This window comes from Pyricularia pennisetigena, chromosome 6, assembly GCF_004337985.1.
Source record: "Pyricularia pennisetigena strain Br36 chromosome 6, whole genome shotgun sequence".
In the NCBI taxonomy this organism is placed as follows: domain Eukaryota; kingdom Fungi; phylum Ascomycota; class Sordariomycetes; order Magnaporthales; family Pyriculariaceae; genus Pyricularia; species Pyricularia pennisetigena.
In genome coordinates this window covers 4,221,157-4,238,327 of record NC_043744.1, presented here as the reverse complement: position 1 = coordinate 4,238,327, position 17,171 = coordinate 4,221,157, and the positions used below count along the sequence as shown (strand labels likewise).

General features: G+C 51.3%; 4 protein-coding genes across 4 annotated transcripts in view; 2 read left to right on the top strand and 2 right to left on the bottom strand.

Moving 5' to 3' along the window:
* Positions 1-5,651: 5,651 nt before the first annotated feature.
* PpBr36_04998 (uncharacterized protein) lies at positions 5,652-6,347 on the bottom strand (the record flags this gene model as incomplete). Its single annotated transcript, XM_029892156.1, has 1 exon — positions 5,652-6,347. One exon carries the CDS (start codon positions 6,345-6,347, stop codon positions 5,652-5,654), a length of 696 nt encoding a protein of 231 aa, XP_029749443.1.
* A 3,751-nt stretch (positions 6,348-10,098) lies between these two features.
* PpBr36_04997 (uncharacterized protein) lies at positions 10,099-10,975 on the top strand (the record flags this gene model as incomplete). The annotated part of the gene is made up of 3 exons (XM_029892155.1): positions 10,099-10,446; positions 10,572-10,866; positions 10,947-10,975. The coding sequence occupies 3 exons, from the start codon at positions 10,099-10,101 to the stop codon at positions 10,973-10,975; spliced, it is 672 nt and encodes a 223-aa protein (XP_029749454.1).
* A 3,321-nt stretch (positions 10,976-14,296) lies between these two features.
* Positions 14,297-17,145, top strand: PpBr36_04996 (uncharacterized protein; the record flags this gene model as incomplete). The annotated part of the gene is made up of 3 exons (XM_029892154.1): positions 14,297-14,759; positions 14,871-15,266; positions 15,392-17,145. The coding sequence occupies 3 exons, from the start codon at positions 14,297-14,299 to the stop codon at positions 17,143-17,145; spliced, it is 2,613 nt and encodes an 870-aa protein (XP_029749453.1).
* PpBr36_04995 (uncharacterized protein) overlaps positions 15,388-17,171 on the bottom strand; it is a gene marked incomplete at both ends in the record, with an annotated part of 3,211 nt that continues 1,427 nt past the window's right edge. The window contains one exon of the mRNA XM_029892153.1: positions 15,388-17,121. Coding sequence (XP_029750386.1) covers positions 15,388-17,121 — 1,734 coding nt within the window. The remainder of the gene's footprint in view (positions 17,122-17,171) is intronic.

Here is a 17,171-nt window from a genome sequence, read left to right as displayed (position 1 = left end):
GCGGGTGGCGAGCGTTAGAATTCCGCGGGCACTAGAGATAGTAGAGGAGGAACGAACAACAACCACACAAAAAAAAAAAAAAAAAAAAGAGGCAAAGGGTCCACGTAAAAGAAAGAAATGCACGACGTCAGGCAGTAGCTGTTTTGAACTCGAACGGAACTAGGCGCGGGGAACGGGGGTTTGTGGCTTGGGGATGCCCGCGGTGACGAGAAGCCCAAAGAAACTAGGGTGACGCCGCAGAGCGGCTAGATTGCCTGGACATGTGTGCTATGGTGGAACTTGGGAGAGTAAAAAAATAAAAATAAATAAATAAATAGTAATAATTATAATAATGAAAATAAAAGGAGGTTTGGGGCGGTTTAGCTTGTTGCGGATGCCAGGGATGATGGCCCTGGTATACACGCAAAAGACGGGCAGATGTGCCACGTTATGCAGCACCTCTCTTGTGATCTGAGTGCGGTCAAGAGATGAATGTGTTGTACTGGCCAGTGCGAGGATAGGGTATCCCGCAATGACAATTAGAGGAATCTTTTAGGACAGGGTACGCCCTGCGGCTAGGGCCAGGCCGAGATCGACAGCGGCGGTGAAGGGAGCCGTCAATCGTTGGAATTGTTGGCACGGGAATCCACCCCAAGAGATAGAGGGAGAGAACCAAAGAAAAATAATAATAAAGAGACCGGATGCAGAAGTAAATGGCGGGGAAGTACAGGAGTAGAGATGGATGGGAATATGGCAGTTGGCAAAAGCCAAGACGGGATCGCTGCAGGTTGACGAATCAGGGAGAAATTTGAGGGGAAGGATGAATGACTGGAAAATAAAGCGAGGCGGACGAATCAAGGGCAGGGTGTCAAAGGCCATCACCGACTCTATCCATGAATCGGAGTAGGTTCAAACGATATTCGACTCATAATAAAACGAGTCTTAATGACACGGAGTAAGAAGAACCTGGGCGGCTTGTGTTGGGGCGTGCGTTCGTGCCAAAATCGGTGCAAAGTAACGGAGACAACCAAGGAAAGGAATAGGGCGGGCCATGGACGATGGACAAAAAGTGGGGGAAACTTGTACGTAGTAGGGGAAAAAAAACTGAATTTGGGATAGCATAATAGTAATACTGTGTCGGGGTTGGAGGAGGACGGGCAGAGTAGTAAACCGCGCCTAGCGAGCAAGCGGCCGGCCGAAACTAGGTGTACTGGGGGCCGCTAGACAAGACGGCGTATGCGAGTCGTGTGCTTCTAGATTGGACTCCTAAACATTGGTCCGGGCCTATCTAGAGGCGTATATGTCTTTGAAGGGGGCAAGATGGGACGAGGACGAGCGACTTGACTTGACTTGGGGGTGCATGGGGTCGGTGAATATGGTTGCCCGCGAACGGTGCAGGATTGGCCTCGTCTCTTTTTTTGGCAATGAAATCAAAGCGCACAAACGCTTATGGACAAGGGTTCCGGATGGAAGTTGGAGAAGGCGAAGAAAAAGAAAGAAAGGGCATGCGAAAGAACAAGCACTGACCTTGTCAAAGTAATGTCTCAAGGCGCAACGGCACCCCAGACAGTTGTCGGATTCCGCTTCGTATCCTCCCCGTGACACAAAGGGCCGATATTACACTTTGAGGTCAAGACAAGATAATAATAAAACGGTCGTCCGTTGGATTGATTCTTACTGTGGATGAGGATCAAAAATCGTTGAATTGGCGAGCCAGCGCCCGGCCCGTCTCACTTGTGTCTGCGGCCGCCTGTGTAGCCCACGACACGTCTGGGGTCGTGAGCCGCTGGTGTAAGATGAAAATTTGTTGTGAATTGTGAGAAAGTCGGGAGGCGCTTTTGGTGCTTGTTGCTGATGCTGATGTTTGGTGTCGGTTGCGTATAGCGTTGCGGCGAGTGCGCAAGCAACTGGATGCAAGCAAAGCAAGCTTGGAATTGATTTTTCGTTTTGTAATGATGACCAAACCCCTGGATTTCCCTCAGCTGTTTGCAAACATGCGGACGCTCTGAAGAGATCGCGCACGTCTTTGTTTTTCCCCTCTTAACCCTCTTTTTTTGAGTTTTGACGGGGGGACTTTATTGATGCCCGAACGATCCCCGGTTGCCGACACCCCAAAAGCAAGGTGCCTCCTTAGTGTCATAAAAAAAAAAAGAATAACAAAGTAGAGTGAGTGATCGGTGCAACACGGGCGGCGCGCGCGCTATTCCCCAAAAGACGCGGGTTCGCGGATGAAACAAATGGCGAAAAAAAAAAATCGATGAGCAAACTGTAACTGTAATATGAACGCACAACGAAATTCCCGGGAATGGGGAACGTGGGATGGGTGGTAGAGACTGAGATAAACAATAAACGACAAGACAAAGCTGAAGAGGAGGCAAATTGGCTGATGTCGCTGGCGCCCGCTTGTTTCCAATTGCTTTGCTTTGCTTTTTTTTTTTTTTTTTTTTTCTCTCTCTCTCTCTCTCTCCTTTCACTCTCTCTCTTTTCTTTCTTGCCTTCTCTCTGTCCCCTTAACCCTACTGCCCAGAACAATTCCATCCGGTCTAGTCCAGCCCAAGCCAAAGCTGGACCCAAAAATTGGGTTTGCGACTGATCTAGGTGCGGGACGCAAGACGAAAAGCTGCGATGACGATGCCGTCATTGCGGGGCTCACAAACTGGGTCAAGACCACTGGCCTGACTGGGCAGGCGAGGGTGGCTGCTTGGCAGTTTAGACGCTGGGCGCACGGTCTGGTTCGCCTGGAGACGCGGAAGTCTGCACAGTCAGAATATTGGGGCCGAGTCGTTATGCACCCTGTCATGGCGGATTGGTAGGATAACGACTACATCCGTCAACCTTTTGAACAGGAATGGATGCCCGAACCGCCAAGTTTGTTCGAGAAATACCTGCTGGAGCTCTAGCGATCCGTGGGGCTTGTTTACCTAGATTACTGTTTTGTATAGCTGCAGTTAATTTTGACATGCAGTACTCAAGTACTTGGAAGACGAAATCCACAACCAGGGCAGCCGAAATCGGGTGCTTCATCGTTTATGACAAGCAGAATGCTTGACGCGGCCAGCGACTGATACAGCAAGGCAACGTGTTACTCGCAGTGCTTGCTTGCATCGACCTCCCAATCCCCAACAGGCATTGTTGCTGACAAGCAGCCACCACATGCGAGCCTAACATAGAACAGAAAAGGATTCCAAGCTTCCCCCACATGGAGAAAATAAAGAAGCGGTGACGGCTGGACTGACAGAAATAGCACCAGCTTGTCCCGTCGTCGTGTGCGTGCGTGCGTGTCCCATGTCGACTGGTATGTGTACCATACATATGTGTGCCAATTAGAGATCCGCCATTAACCCCATCGGACCCTCAGATGCCGGCTACCCTGTCTTGGCTATCAGGGAGGGTGGTAAGGGTTGATAGCCCGAACGTGGTGGCAGGAAGTTTTCTTGAGCTAGACTCCAAGGATTCTTTCCATTTATGTCACTATTCCGTGATCTTTGCGCCTCAGTCTTGGGCCGCCATCGAAGCCGTCACAAACAACGATGAACGATGAATCATCTTTTACCTTGTGTGTGTGTGTGTGTGTGTGTGTATAACATTGCCTTTCAATTGTTATTTACCTTTTTTGTTCCTTTTCTCTTCGACCTCTTACTACCGAGCAAGTAGCGTTTACAACCTGCCATTCGTTGCACACATCTAACGCGTAAACGTGATTCAAATGTGCCATCAACCACATCGGTATCCAAGCCAAGCTCAACCATTTCAGCAATGTCACAGCCAGCCCCCAGAGTCCAAGCAATAGCGTCATTGCTGTCACTTTCCGGTTCTTGAAAATGGAGGAGATGATGGTGTGGGTCAATCACACCCAAACTTCTCCAATTGAAATGTGGGTACCCGGCTTACCGGCCTAACGGCGTTTGTACGCAACGTTAGTAAATGAGCAACAAATCATCATGTATCTTTGTAGGGTTTTTTTTTTTTTTTTTTTTTTTTTTTTTTTTTTTTTTTTTTTTCCTTCTTAGATCGGTTTACGTCCTTCTGCCGCTGCACTATTGCACTACCCGACATTGAGCGCGCCAATCGATGGGCTCTATGATGTTCCAATCTTGAGAGCCAAGACCGGCAGCGACGGCAAATTGGCTCGTTTCATAATTTCTTATTTTTTCTCTTTATATCTCTGTCCCTGGCTGCCCACTGTACCTCCCGTCAGGGTTTGCACCTTTTGCGATGACGACCAACTAAACCAATCGGGCGGGTCGCATTATGCATGCTGCACTTTTCGAAATGCAAAATGAACTTAATCAAAGAAGCGTTTTTCGATCACGTTCCCGAGTCATGGCCATGTTCTCGGCCCACTCGCATGAAAAACATGACGAACCCAACGAGGCTATTCACGCCCCGTCGGTACCTCCGCCACTTGCAAATTTGCGATTATACCTCGTCGTAGTAATGTTTCTCTCAAGGCTTTACCAGGGCCTGCAGTCAACCCACTCACTGCACTTACTAGTACGGTAAGAACTAACGTCTAAAGCTGGACTTGGTCAAAGGTTGGTAAGATCACCAGCGAGTCAACATGCTCGTCATCGCCTTCGCCCTGCTTTTGTTGCTTGTAAGCAGGCCCAACCCCGGATACCCCCAAGGTACTTTTAACGTGTGAGCCTGTGGTCGTAAAGTCTGCTGAATACTGCCAAGACTGTCCACGACAGTAGAAATTAGGAGTATTTACCTGAACTTGCTGAGGTAGATCGGACCCTTTGTCTATTTTGATCGAATCCCCTCAGGGGGAGAAAAAAAGTTTTTCTACATAAAGCACTTTCTGTGATTCGTTGCCATGCTACACCCGGCGAACCCGACCACACCACCGCACAAAAATGGAAAAGGGCGTCCGAGATGCATCGGCCACACGCCACCGCGATCTTCGGACCGTTGCGGTTTTTTCTGGTATTCGATTCACTTCATTCTCCCGCACTTCCTTCCCTCTGATCTCTGGTTCGTCCGTTTTAGTCATTCGACTGATTCTTATCCCTTTTCTCCCTACCTAAGCTGTATGAGATTATTTATGTCTCCTGATCAAATGTTCCAGGTCAAGCGGCTTTGTGCGGAACAGCGAGCGCGGCGCACAAGCGAGATGTGCACTTTTTTTTTTTCCTTTCTATTTTCGGGCAGTGGCCTGGTGACAATCTGATCATGATAACTACTAGTGCAACCTTTCCTGATCGCTGCTACTTAATCATCAGTCTGCCTGTCTGCTTTCTACTTCGCAAGATGTACTGCCCGTACGTTACCACGTAAATAACTGCCACCTCAGCCGTTCGGCTCATCTATTACTTCTTCGGCACGTGGCAATGTTTTGCAAAGAGGTATAACCTCGTTGCAGTTGCTACCATCCGACTGGTTCGCACAACACCTGCCGGGTCTCGGTGATCATACAGCGATCCCTGCATGTGGTAGCTGCAGCCGTACCGGAAAGTCCGCCTCGTTTTGCCGCGTGCCATCAGCCTCATTAGGCCATCCCTGCCGACTCACGGGGTTTTATTCCTATTAGGACAGGGTCGCCGTAGGTCGGTATCATCGATAGTAGTGGGGGGGTTATTTAGGTAGTCTCTTATTTTGATGTCCACGCTGATCCCGTTCGCTATGCATTTACAGATACTGTCTTGGAATTAAACACTCAGGCTGCCATATCACTGGTCAAGAACCGTGTATACACCTTCCACTCTGCCTTGCTCGTAGGCATACTCGTAGCCAGAAGTTGGTCGGTACTGTCTGCTGCAGACTTCTCCAGACCCGGGGCTCTTCTCCCAGACCTCAACCAAGTTCAGCCCGAGCAGCCGTGGACCAAGGCCTTGCCTATCAACTCGATCCTGCGTGTGCGTTTCGCTGCGGTCGTGGCCGTCCAGCGACGTCGTAAATGTACATTCGCCCTCGGAAACCATGGTGCCCGTGACGAGGAAGAGATGTTTGCCGGCCGCCATCTTCGCCCTGGCGGCCTGCTGCCGCATCACTCCATCCGCTCCGCAGCTCTGCAGCCGGGAGAAGGTGGTGGCGCCGGTGACGAATTGCAACGTCGACCGGTTGAAGCCCTCGCGGCGCTTCTCGGGCATTTCCTGGAGCAGGTCGCCGTTCCCCGTGCCGTGGCCTGCGGCGGCGAACTGCTTGTACTTGGCCAGCTGCACGTCCAGAGCCGGGTTCAGCTCGAGCTGGGCGACGGCCTGCTCGGGCCTCTTGGGGTTGCTGATGATGGCGCCCAGCGGGACGTCCGTGGCTGTCAAGTTTCGCCATGGACGCTTGGCCCACTGCTGATCGCCGGGTTCCTTGTCCATGATGATGAAGTACTCATTTGGTATACTTCTGTAAGTTGATGTTGTGGGGGCTATCATTTTTTTTTTTTTATCGTGTGATTTCAATCTTGTGTGACAAGAAGTAGCAGATACGTTGTTTATTGCCGATGGGTTACCTCGAATCGCAAAGGGTCAAGGGGATCATGTACGACTTAAATATCGACCGAGAAAAGATGAAAGCGCTCACTGTCAAGCCAGGTTCAGTTCTACATTCACAACGGGCCCCTTTATCAGGCCTTCTCTAAGGTCTTTCTTTTTGTTCAGCCTTTTTGCTTTCACCATGTGTTGTTGGTCGTTTATGCATTTGAGCAGAAGCCCCCCTTTGTGACCCAATCGTGTGGACCAAAGTGCTGGTCGTCGTGGCAGTGCTGTGTAGCCGCGTGAGGGCGACGCGTAGCCGGTGGCCAATGTCAGGGAGGCAACCGCTGCCAAATAAATCGATGTGCGCTTGTGACTCGTCCCCCAATCGAGAGAGAGAGAGAGAGCATGTCTGTCTTATTTCTCTGGCCTGCATGCCTTAACCGCCGGGTTGGGGTAAAATGGGCTTGTCTTGGCAATTCTTTGTTGACGTAGCGTTTGTCGCCAACATGTAGAGGCTCAGCCCTGCTTCGCCTTTTTTTCCTTCTCACATATTGTCAGCCATAAGAAAGGGAGGACCAAAAGAGACGATGAGAAAACAACATGTTATTTGTAATTCGCCCTCCCTTAAAAGTTCCACTTCACGTCCCTGCGGAAGTGTCGAGTCTGTTGCTGTGCTTCCCTGCATGCAGCGATACTTCATAAAACTGACCTGCGCCATCCATCCCTTGGGTTTCCGTTGGAATCATCACTCATCCGCATGTAGAAAGCCCTGCCCAGAATTGATGGGGTCCACGAATCATCATGGCACATTTTGCAGGCCTGCCGTGGAGAATTTCGATGTGCAACATTCAGCCTTTCCACACTGGCAGGGCTATGTTTATTCCATCTACGTGATCTTCTCTGTCGTGCATGTCGTGTAGCTATCAGAAGCACAGCCTGCCCGCCCGAGGATAGAACAAATTGCTCTGATAATGGTAGCACGGGCGTTTTTGCTAGACCTCTGCAGTACGACACGTGCAACTAATGCTTCGGTGCCTACGCTACCCAGGCAGACTTTGAGTATCAGCCTGGCTGCGAAGTCTTCATCGTAGCATTGGTTATAATTGCATCTCACTATCAGCCGCATAGCTCAGTTGCCTCTATCAAGGCATCAACATATCCTCGCCACTATCACAGCCCTTGTAAGATATCGGACAGATAGAGGAGCTCCCGCCCTGTTATACATCGATTTGTGGATATGGTAGATGATCCAATCGATTTTGTCTCAAGGTTGAGTAGCTTTGTCTTCGTTGCCCCATCATTGATGTTTCGAGCGAATTATCAAATGTGGACCGGGCTTTCCAGATGGTAAAGCTGGACCTGGCTTAGGTAGGTAGTATTTGCGAGGTTACTCTTAACATCTGGTCTGGTACAGAACCTCATTTCAGTTGACATGCTGGACTAAAATTGTTCATGGAGGGTAGTACCTTAAATACAGCAGAGGGACGTTGAGGATTTGAAAGTAATTGGTACAAAGAAAACAGACAACAGCCAGGCACGGGGCGGCTCGAGGATTTCGTTTCTCAGCTCAACTTCATATATGTCCAGGTAGGTGTCCAAGTAATTGATCAGCTGCTCTTAAATACAAGGAAATCTGCCCTGCGAAAGATTGGTAAACTTTACTTGAACTTACTCAATCCCGATAGAGGCAAAATTGATAGTGTACTATATGAACCAACTCGATGTAAATCAAACAATACTGTTTAATATCCTTTACGAGTGAAGTGGAGGCTCCCAATAGCCTCAATGCATTGTGAATCCCAAGATCTTACACACCGAGGTGAGATAGGACTTGTGTCTCATCTTTCCAAATGAAGAAGCTGTGCTGCTACTTTCAAGCTGACAAGAGCTCACATGTACATTGTCGAAACACTACAGTCTCATAGAGCCATTATGGCTTCGATAGTCTTTTACGAAGCTTGCTATTGGTGATATAAGCCACAAGACGGGTATCATGTCGAATATAAAAAAGTGGGAAACTATGTTTCGTAACAAGTATCCAAAGAGCTGCGTTGTCTACATTGTCTACATTCTATACGCCGGTATTAGGTTGCCGTGATGTTATAGTTCCATATGTTTAGCTAAGGTCCAGAGATCTAGAAGATCCCCCGATTGTGGACTGGCATGCCCGGCCTACCAGCATCCGACCAGGCGTGGGGACCATATATAGTTATCAATGATTTGACTAAACCTGAAATCTTATCCCTTCCTGGACCTGCTAGGGGTAGCAAATCGGGATCCTGCATGCATGGCTCGTCCCACCTGTGGTTCATGAGCCGCAGGTCCTTCAATATAAGGCAATAGCTTGTACCAACTTCTTTTGCGAGAAGTCGTAGAAAATAGACAATGGTAAATATCTACCCAAAATAAACGTAGCTAGGTATCCATCCCATAATTTTATACAATGCTATGAGCAATATAATGTGAGGCTTTTCTGTCAGTGCCGAAATTAGATTTCAGACGTGCGATCCGCGACGAGTTTGGCAACAGCCGTCAATCACAACTCTGACTCTTTATGAGACAACCATTGGCTAGATCCATGTAGCTTTTATTAATCTCCATAAAAAAAAATTAGTCTTATTTTTACCTACGTCCAAAGGAGTCAATGCCTGATTTATGTCGAGTTTAAAGAAATCTCCGCACAGCTTCACTAAAATTTCGATTCGCTTCAAAACAAGATTGATCTCTGATAGTCTTTGAAAGCAGGCTATGGTTTATTGCTGTAGCCTGCATCATTACCGTCGCTCTTTGAGACGGTTCAAGACGAAACAAACTAATTGAGAACCCCGGTTTTGCTTTTCTCAGTTCAGATAGCAGTACTCTATGTATCATACGCCTTGACGTATATTTCCACCGATACATGAAATCTTTCAAGATCGAATTACCGCGCCCAGCTGAATTGCGCGCGTCGCATCTTTCATCATGCTCACATTAATGTTGAGACCAGTCTGTCGGATCCGGCTTATACTATGGCAAAAGTACCTAGTCTGTGATGCTTATGGGGGTACACCCAGCTGCTCCCTCCAATAATCCCTGATTTTCCATCCCAAAGAACCCTCCCCCCCGGCCGCCGCATCCATCTGTTCCCGGTAGTTGGGCAGCCAAGTAGATCGATCTGCGGGGAAACAAAAGACCGGCATCACTTGCCGATGCGGGGTTTGGGACGGCAAAAGGAACCCCCAGGCCAAGTCTTGCCGCTCGATTTTTCAGCTACGGATTGCCTTTTGATGGCTCGCAGACGTGCAGTACCGAATCGTTATTTGCACTTGTAGAAGCTCGGAAATACCGGGGCTTGAGTGGGCTCGGTCCAATAGAAGACCCCATCCCCTCTGCATTCTTACAAGTGTTGGCGTTGTGCTCACGCTTTGTTTCTCCAAAGTACTCCACAGGCCAGCTTGTTGGGGTAGCAGGCTATCCTCCTTGGCAACTTTCTCGGCTCGCCGGTTGTATGCTCCAGCCCCCCGGGAAAATCGGCCGTAGGTTGACGTATTGCCCTCGAGCCTTTCTTTTAAAGAGCCGCTCATACAATGCCAACGTCCCCAGGATATCCAGGTTTGGATCTTGTCCCCCCGCGTCCTATTTTTCCATCCTCAATCCCTCCAGGTCGCATCCTCATCTCCAAGCAACACCCCTCCACACTTGAGCCAAAAAAAAAAAAAAGAAAAAAAAAATGCGTCTACTAACCCGCCTCGCCCTACTCGTAGCGGGCAGCAGCGCGGCAGCGGCACACATGGCACCGCGGCAGGACGCCACGGGACCTCCCGAGACGCCGACGCCGACGGTCAGTACGCGCACCAACAGCTCGAACGCGACGTGGGAGCAGGTGCTGGGCCGGTTCCCGCCGGGCTCGCTGTCGGCCACGACGGCCCTACCCGTGCCGGCGCTGACGGTCGACTTTCGCCTCCAGGTGGACCTGAACCCCAAGATCGCGCTGGGGAAGGGGGTTTGGGGCGAGCGCAACTGGATCAGCTTCAAGGGCGGGCAGTGGAGCGCCACGTGGGGGAACGGCACGGTTGAGGTTTGTTTTACCTTTCTATTTTTTTTTTTTTTTTTTTTTTTGGCGCTTTCTCAACCTCTCAGACCATATGGTTCTGGCGCCTACATGCCCTGCTTGCAAAAAGTGCGGGGCTGACGACAAGTTAGCCTGGTGGCCAAGACGCCCAGCTCCTGGTGGAAAACAAGGCTACGTTTGTCGACACGCAGTACCTCCTGAAGACCGCCGACGAGAAGCCCGCTTACATCATGGTGCGGACGCAAGGGTGGCGCACTGGCCCGCCCGATGTGCTCGAGAAGCTGCTGGACCCCGTCGAGGGCGACAAGGTGCCAGCGTCGGCCTACCGTTTCCGACTAACCATCAAGCTCGAGACGGGCGATCCGCGCTACCTTTGGGTTAATGAGGGCATGTGGATCGGCAGCGGGATTCGGAGAGGCGCTGAGGGTAAGTCTTCTGCTTGGTCTTTTTGTCCCGGTGACGCCTCTCTCTTGTTGTTGCTGACTGACTTGACGGCCTCTGCGTAGTCATCTACGACGGCTACAGGTTACTGTAGTTTGGCAACGAGTCGGCAGTTCGGGAGGAGGCGCCATGCAAACTAGCAACTAGGATTGCGCCCTTTCTTTCTCGTGGAGGCTGCATCGATGTGCGCCCGACTGATGCCAGTCGACGACCATCACAGCTCCGGAGTCATGATGGAGGAATTTCTTTCAACGTGCATCCCATATTGGCCACAGATCAGCAGAGATGTATTACAAATGTCACATGTCGGTGGTCCGGATAAAAATATCAGCGGCGCGAACAAGTTGCGAATCGAGTAGTTGCCCCTCATCTATTCGGCCCGCGTCATTTGTGTGCGGCAGGCGGGCCACCAGGGAGCCACGGGCACGTCGTTCGCCCAGGCTGACAAAATCCCCGACTGATGTATGCCCCGTACTCGCGCCAACCCAGTATCCTTTCAATTTATCAGAAACCGAATCAGCGCGTGATTGAACAGTGTCGTTGCATTTTTTGTGTGTTGGTCTCCGGCTCCTCATACAAACCATGCTTCTTGGGTAGCTTCGGTGTAACCTTCGGCGGGGATATCAGGAGTCCGAGTCACGGCTGCAACGGGGCCGGGGATCAAGACTGCTAAAATCACACTGCTCCTCGCCCGTGTACGACTGCAGATCGATATCAAATGGAGAAGAGAGAAGAAGAAAAAAGGCTCATGTAGTCATGCCGCGTTCAAGCAAGATCCTGTGACTCCACACTCAAGGCAATGAGCATGCGTCATGCCATCAAGTCAGCATTTTGACTGCTCGAACCATTTGTCACGACTTGGCGGGAGGAGTGAGTCCCTATGGCAGGATCAGGTTCGTCAATATGCGACTGCGAGTAAACGAAACAAATCCGTCAATTGAGAAATGTAGACAATTCGCGTTTTCTTCTCTGGTTGGTCAGTGGTATGTTTTGGGGCGGTAACAGGGGCAAATACGGACGACTTCTGGGGTTGCATTCCGGTATCATTACACATGGTAAAAAAGAATTCTGGAACCGGGGCGCATGCGCTGTAGGAAGAGAGAAATACCGGGTCTCCGTGGCAAAAGAGAGAGAGAAAGTGAGAGATAGAGAGACAAAAAAAAAAAAAAAAAAGAAAAAAAAAAAGAAAACAGTGGCTGCACGGGTTGATGTTCTTAGCCGGGCCATCTGATCTAATGTTTGTCCACATCTTCAAACAGTTTGCCTTGTATATTGACTAAAGCAGAGATGGCTGCTTACCGATTGGCCGGTGTGCTGCCGGGCTAATCAGGTACGTTTAGTTGTACTAGTAAATCTTGCCGTTCTTTGATAGCTTTTCCCTCGAGTTGTTGTCCTGGTCATGATACGTTGAGACTTCGGCCATTGGCGTCCAGCCCACATCATCAACATTCCCCAAATGCCAAGGATGGTTCCCGGACGAACTCATTCCCAGCAGTAGGGCTAGCTCCCGTCTTAGTTTGATGCTATTCCAGAAATGAGAAGAGACTGCCCGCATTGGCCTTGTGCTCCTCTTGACATTTATTACTGAGTTCACCTTGCTGGGTAAGATGTGTTTTTGTTGTTGCCTGGCCCAGGTACGATCCCCACCAATTAATTGACTTTTCTCATGACAAGTCTAGGCCTGTCGAGAAGGTCAATCGTCGAATCGGATTTGCTGCGCGAGATGGTCGGTCAGGCACCACGATTGCTTGTTCGATCGGGAGGAAGTTGCAGGGACAAGGAAGAACACTCATGTGCTATGGTAGGGACCTCGAGACCCAGCTAGGAATTCCCCGAACTTTATTTTAGTTAATGTGTTTTTCCCCTGTCATTCTTCTTACCCGACTGTCTTATTTTACCACCGGCTTTCATGTCGCCCCACCGTGGTTATCCAAATTTAGGTGTGATAAAGAAGAAGGAGCTCACCTTGAAACGCTCATGAGTGGCTGTCGTTTGAGACTGGACCATTAGGAAAATGTAGACAGGGGGGACTAGAGGTTGAGCACGGGGCGATGAGATGGTATTTTGCCCTATTGGGGGGCTATCGTAAAGGCACACTGCCCCACCATTCAGCAAGAAGCCTACGGTTATTATAGTTGTGGCTATGTAAGGTAGGGACAGTAGTGCCGTAAATGAGTCTGCCAGTATTTGAAAGGGAACATTAGCAACTTTTCAACAGGGCAACAATGTGCGAATCTGCAAGCAATTTGTTTTTTCTAACCGAACCAAAAAAAAGACCAATACAATACAATACAATACAACAATAATGCTATTGGCATTCGTCCCTTGTATCAAACACAAGCCAAGCTTCAAGCAGCGATGGGAGAGACAAAGCTTGGGAATGCTCCACTCTTGACAGAGAGCATAGAATCAGATGAAGCAGACACAAAATGCATATCCCAATATGTACTGTAAACTACGGTAGAAAGCCAACAGCATTTGTTTCCCGGTCGGCTTTGTTTCAGGAACGTTGTCGAAAGAAGATAAAAAAAAAAAAAAAAAAAAACAAAAAAAAAATTCCCCAAACCTGTCTAGCTTCGCTCGCCTTAATCTATCATTTTGGCCACCAGTTAATGATGTATCTCCTCATCCAATTACCTAACTACAGTAGCAGTAATCTACCAAGTATCCAAGTATCCGTGGCAGCAGACACCCGCATTCAACTCTACCATCCCCACCACAACCGCGACCATCCACGTTGACCGTTGATCAAGGTAAAATGTTTATTTTCTGCAACGTGACCCTGAATCCTGGACAGAACTCAAACCATGTCATGTAAGCCCTTACTCGGGCAACAATCCGGCAGTGCTGTAAGAATTGTCATGTCTGGAACTCCCCAAAGCTGGATACCGTCATTTCTCGGTCAGGAGTCCCTGTCACCCTTTTTTGTCGTCTTTGCCCTCCGCTGATGATACGGCCATGTAGGGATTAGGCTTTACTTTCATTTGGTGATTTGCATCCTTCTTTTTTTCAGTTGAAAGGAGGCCGGAACCCCCGTCTATTTCGAAGGAGGGACGATTCTCCCAATCCATCGAGTTACTCTCGTTTCTTTATTTTTCCAGATCGACGGTTTTTGGTGTGCGCGTCCCATCCATCGTTTGACCACACCTCCTTTTTCCTCCCTTTTCTTTTCTTATTTAGCCCTGGCGGTACTTGCTTTGTCGGCGCCGGCAGCCGTCTACGTTGCTAATAGATTTGGTCCTTCTTTTTTTTTATTTTTTGTCTCTTTTCTTGTGCTATATTTGCACAAATTCCTTTCTTCATTTTCTTTCTAGTTACTTTTAATAGTACCGATAGATCGAATGCGCCTATAGAGCATCTTGCAGGTTTTGTCAAGAAAAAAAAAACAATAACAACAGACAGCCTATCAACCAAGATGAAGGGCTCCGACGCATTAAGATACAGCTTGGCTGTGGCTGCGGTCTTCTTGGGCACCTCATCAGCCGTCCCACCGCAGTATCTCAGACAAATGCCAAACCCCAGGCTCGAAAGCCGGCCCGGCTTAGAGTTTGCTCCGGTAGCTCCGGTAAACGATGATGGCCGCGGTGCGCCGTTGAAACCTCCAGCGGACGAACGGTTCAGCGTTTCAGAGGCCGAGTCGGCAGACGATTCCACCGACGCACAACCAGTCCAGGCACTGCCCGAGCTGCCTGCGCCGGCATTGAACGCCGCGGCTACTAATAGTACGCCTGTTGCGGTACCTGCGACGCCAGGACAACCGACACCCAACCCTGCACCCGCACCTGCGGCACCTGCCGAGGCCGGCAAGGGTGGCGACGACATGGCATGCGCCAAGATTCAGCCCGAAGTGGAAAAGTTCCTCAAGGCGCACCCCAAGGGTAGGGAAGATTCTATGCGCCTTCTCTCTTTGCCGCTCCCGAACCCTTTTTTTCCTTTTCCTTTTCCTTTTTTCAGATATACTGACCAGTCAACTCTTCAACCCTCCGCAGAGCAAGCCCGCGTCCCCGCCAAGATGGCCTTCGACTGCCTGCAGACGGTCCCCAACAAGGTCGGGCCGGCGCAGGAGATGATCCGCAGCCTCAAGGCCTTTGTCGGCTGGCAGAGCACGCTGGCCTTCCTCAAGGCGCCGCCGCGCGACTACATGCTCCCGCCTACCGACATTTTGGGTGGACTGGACGCCATCGCCGACTCGGCGCAGAAGGGTCAGTACAAGAGCGAGTACGAGTTCCAGACGGCCATCTTGGAGCATCTGGTTACGGCGCACGATGGACACTTTAGCTACAGGCCCGACGTGTTCAAGGCCTTCACCTTCCGGAACCAGCTCATCGCAAAGATTGCTTCCGTTTCAGTCGACGGTGCCGCCGTGCCGAAGCTGTATCAACTGGGTTAGTCTTTGTAATTTTTTTCTTCTTTTTTCTTTTTGGCTGAGTGTGGTGTCATGTTGGGTTTTTGTTTTGTTTCACTGCTGACCACGGTAACCAACCACTTTCTCCTTTTTCTTTTTTTTTAGATCCCCTTGTGAAAAGCATCAACAACAGCACAGGCACAGCTCAAAAGGGCTTCCCACCAGCAATCGTCAAGATCAACGGCCAAGACGCCGCGACGCTCATCGAATCGCTGAACCTCAAGTACTCGTCGTTTCAGGATCCGGACTCGCAGTGGAACTCTCAGCTGCCGTCGTACGCCACCCCCAACTCGGCGCCAGTCCTGGCCGCCTCGCGCGTCTACCAGGGCGAGAAGGTGACGTTGACGTACGAGGACGGCAGCGAAAAGTCCGAGGAGAGCTTCGCCCTGCTGCGGGCGGGCGTCAACTTTACGGGCGTCAAGACGGGCGAGGACTTTTACAAAAGGTTCTGCACGCCCAACGCGGTGCTCTCTTCGCCCGACAACATCGCGTTCCAGATCCAAAAGACCAACTCGACCACCAACGGGACGGCGCCCTCCACCAAGAAGAAGCCCAAGGTCCAGCCCTTCATCCAGGGCTACCCGTGGCCCGTCATCAGGGACGACGGCAGCAACATCACGCACGGCTACTTCCTCAACGGCACCGGGTACGACGAGGTTGCGGTGCTTGCGCTCAACGCGTTCGCGCCCGAGGTCGACGGCCAGGCCGTCAACTACGTCAAGAACTTCCAGGAGGTCGTCGCCGACTTTTTGGTCAAGTGCAAGGATGAGGGCAAGACCAAGCTCATCGTGGACTTGACCGGCAACGGGGGCGGGATCATCGTGGCGGGCTACGAGCTTTTTGCACAGCTCTTCCCCGAAGTCAGGCCGTTCCAGGCCAACAACCTGCGACTCACCGACTCCCTGATCGACATAGCCCGCGTCAGCAACAACGCGCTCAACGACCCCAACAGCAAGCAGCGGTTCAAGGGCGGCAACGAGCGCGCGGCCTTGTCGGTGCTGAAGGACTCGGAGGTCACGTTCAACCTGATGCCCGGCTTCGTGTACACGCCCGAGGGCCACAACATGACGAGCGAGGAGCAGATCCTGGCGCCCGTGCAGCTCAAGGGCGACAAGTTCACGGCCTACCAGTCGACGCCCTACAACGAGACGTCGGCCGAGTTCAACCTGACGGGCACGGGCAGCCGAGCCCCGGCCCCGCCGCCCGTCTTCAAGCCCTCGGACGTCGTGCTCCTGACCGACGGCACCTGCGGCAGCACCTGCACCATCTTCTCGTACCTGGCCATCAAGCAGGCCAACGTGCGCACCACCGTCGTCGGCGGCCGCCCCCAGGTCGGCAAGATGCAGTCCATCGCCGGCGTCGAGGGCACGCAGGTCTTCGCCATGGAGTCGCTGGCCGCGGGGGCGCGGGCCGTGCTGACGCTGTCGCCCAAGGAGCGCGCGAACGAGCTGCGCAGCGGCGAGATGGGCGTCCTGGCCTCGGCCTACGCCCTGACCCGCACCGCGACCCCCGGCATGGCCGGCAGCGTCAACGGCAAGAACGCCTTCTCCATGGACAACGCCCAGCTGCCGCTGCAGTTCCTGTACCAGCCCGCCAACTGCCGCGTCTTCCACACCCGCGAGACCATCATGAACCCCGCCGAGGCGTGGAAGCGCGTCGTCGACGCCACCTGGAGCGACCCGGACAGGTTCTGCGTCCAGGACAGCCAGGTCAGCCTCAACGAGACCGACGGCCTCGGCAAGAAGCTGGAGGATCCGCTCTTCAGGCTCGGCACCGCCGGCGTCGCGGCCCTCGCGCCGAGTCTGCCGGCCGTCGTGGCTGCCGTGTTTGGTGTGCTGCTGGGTCTCGCCGTTGTATGATGATCAAAAAAAAAAAAAAAAAAAAA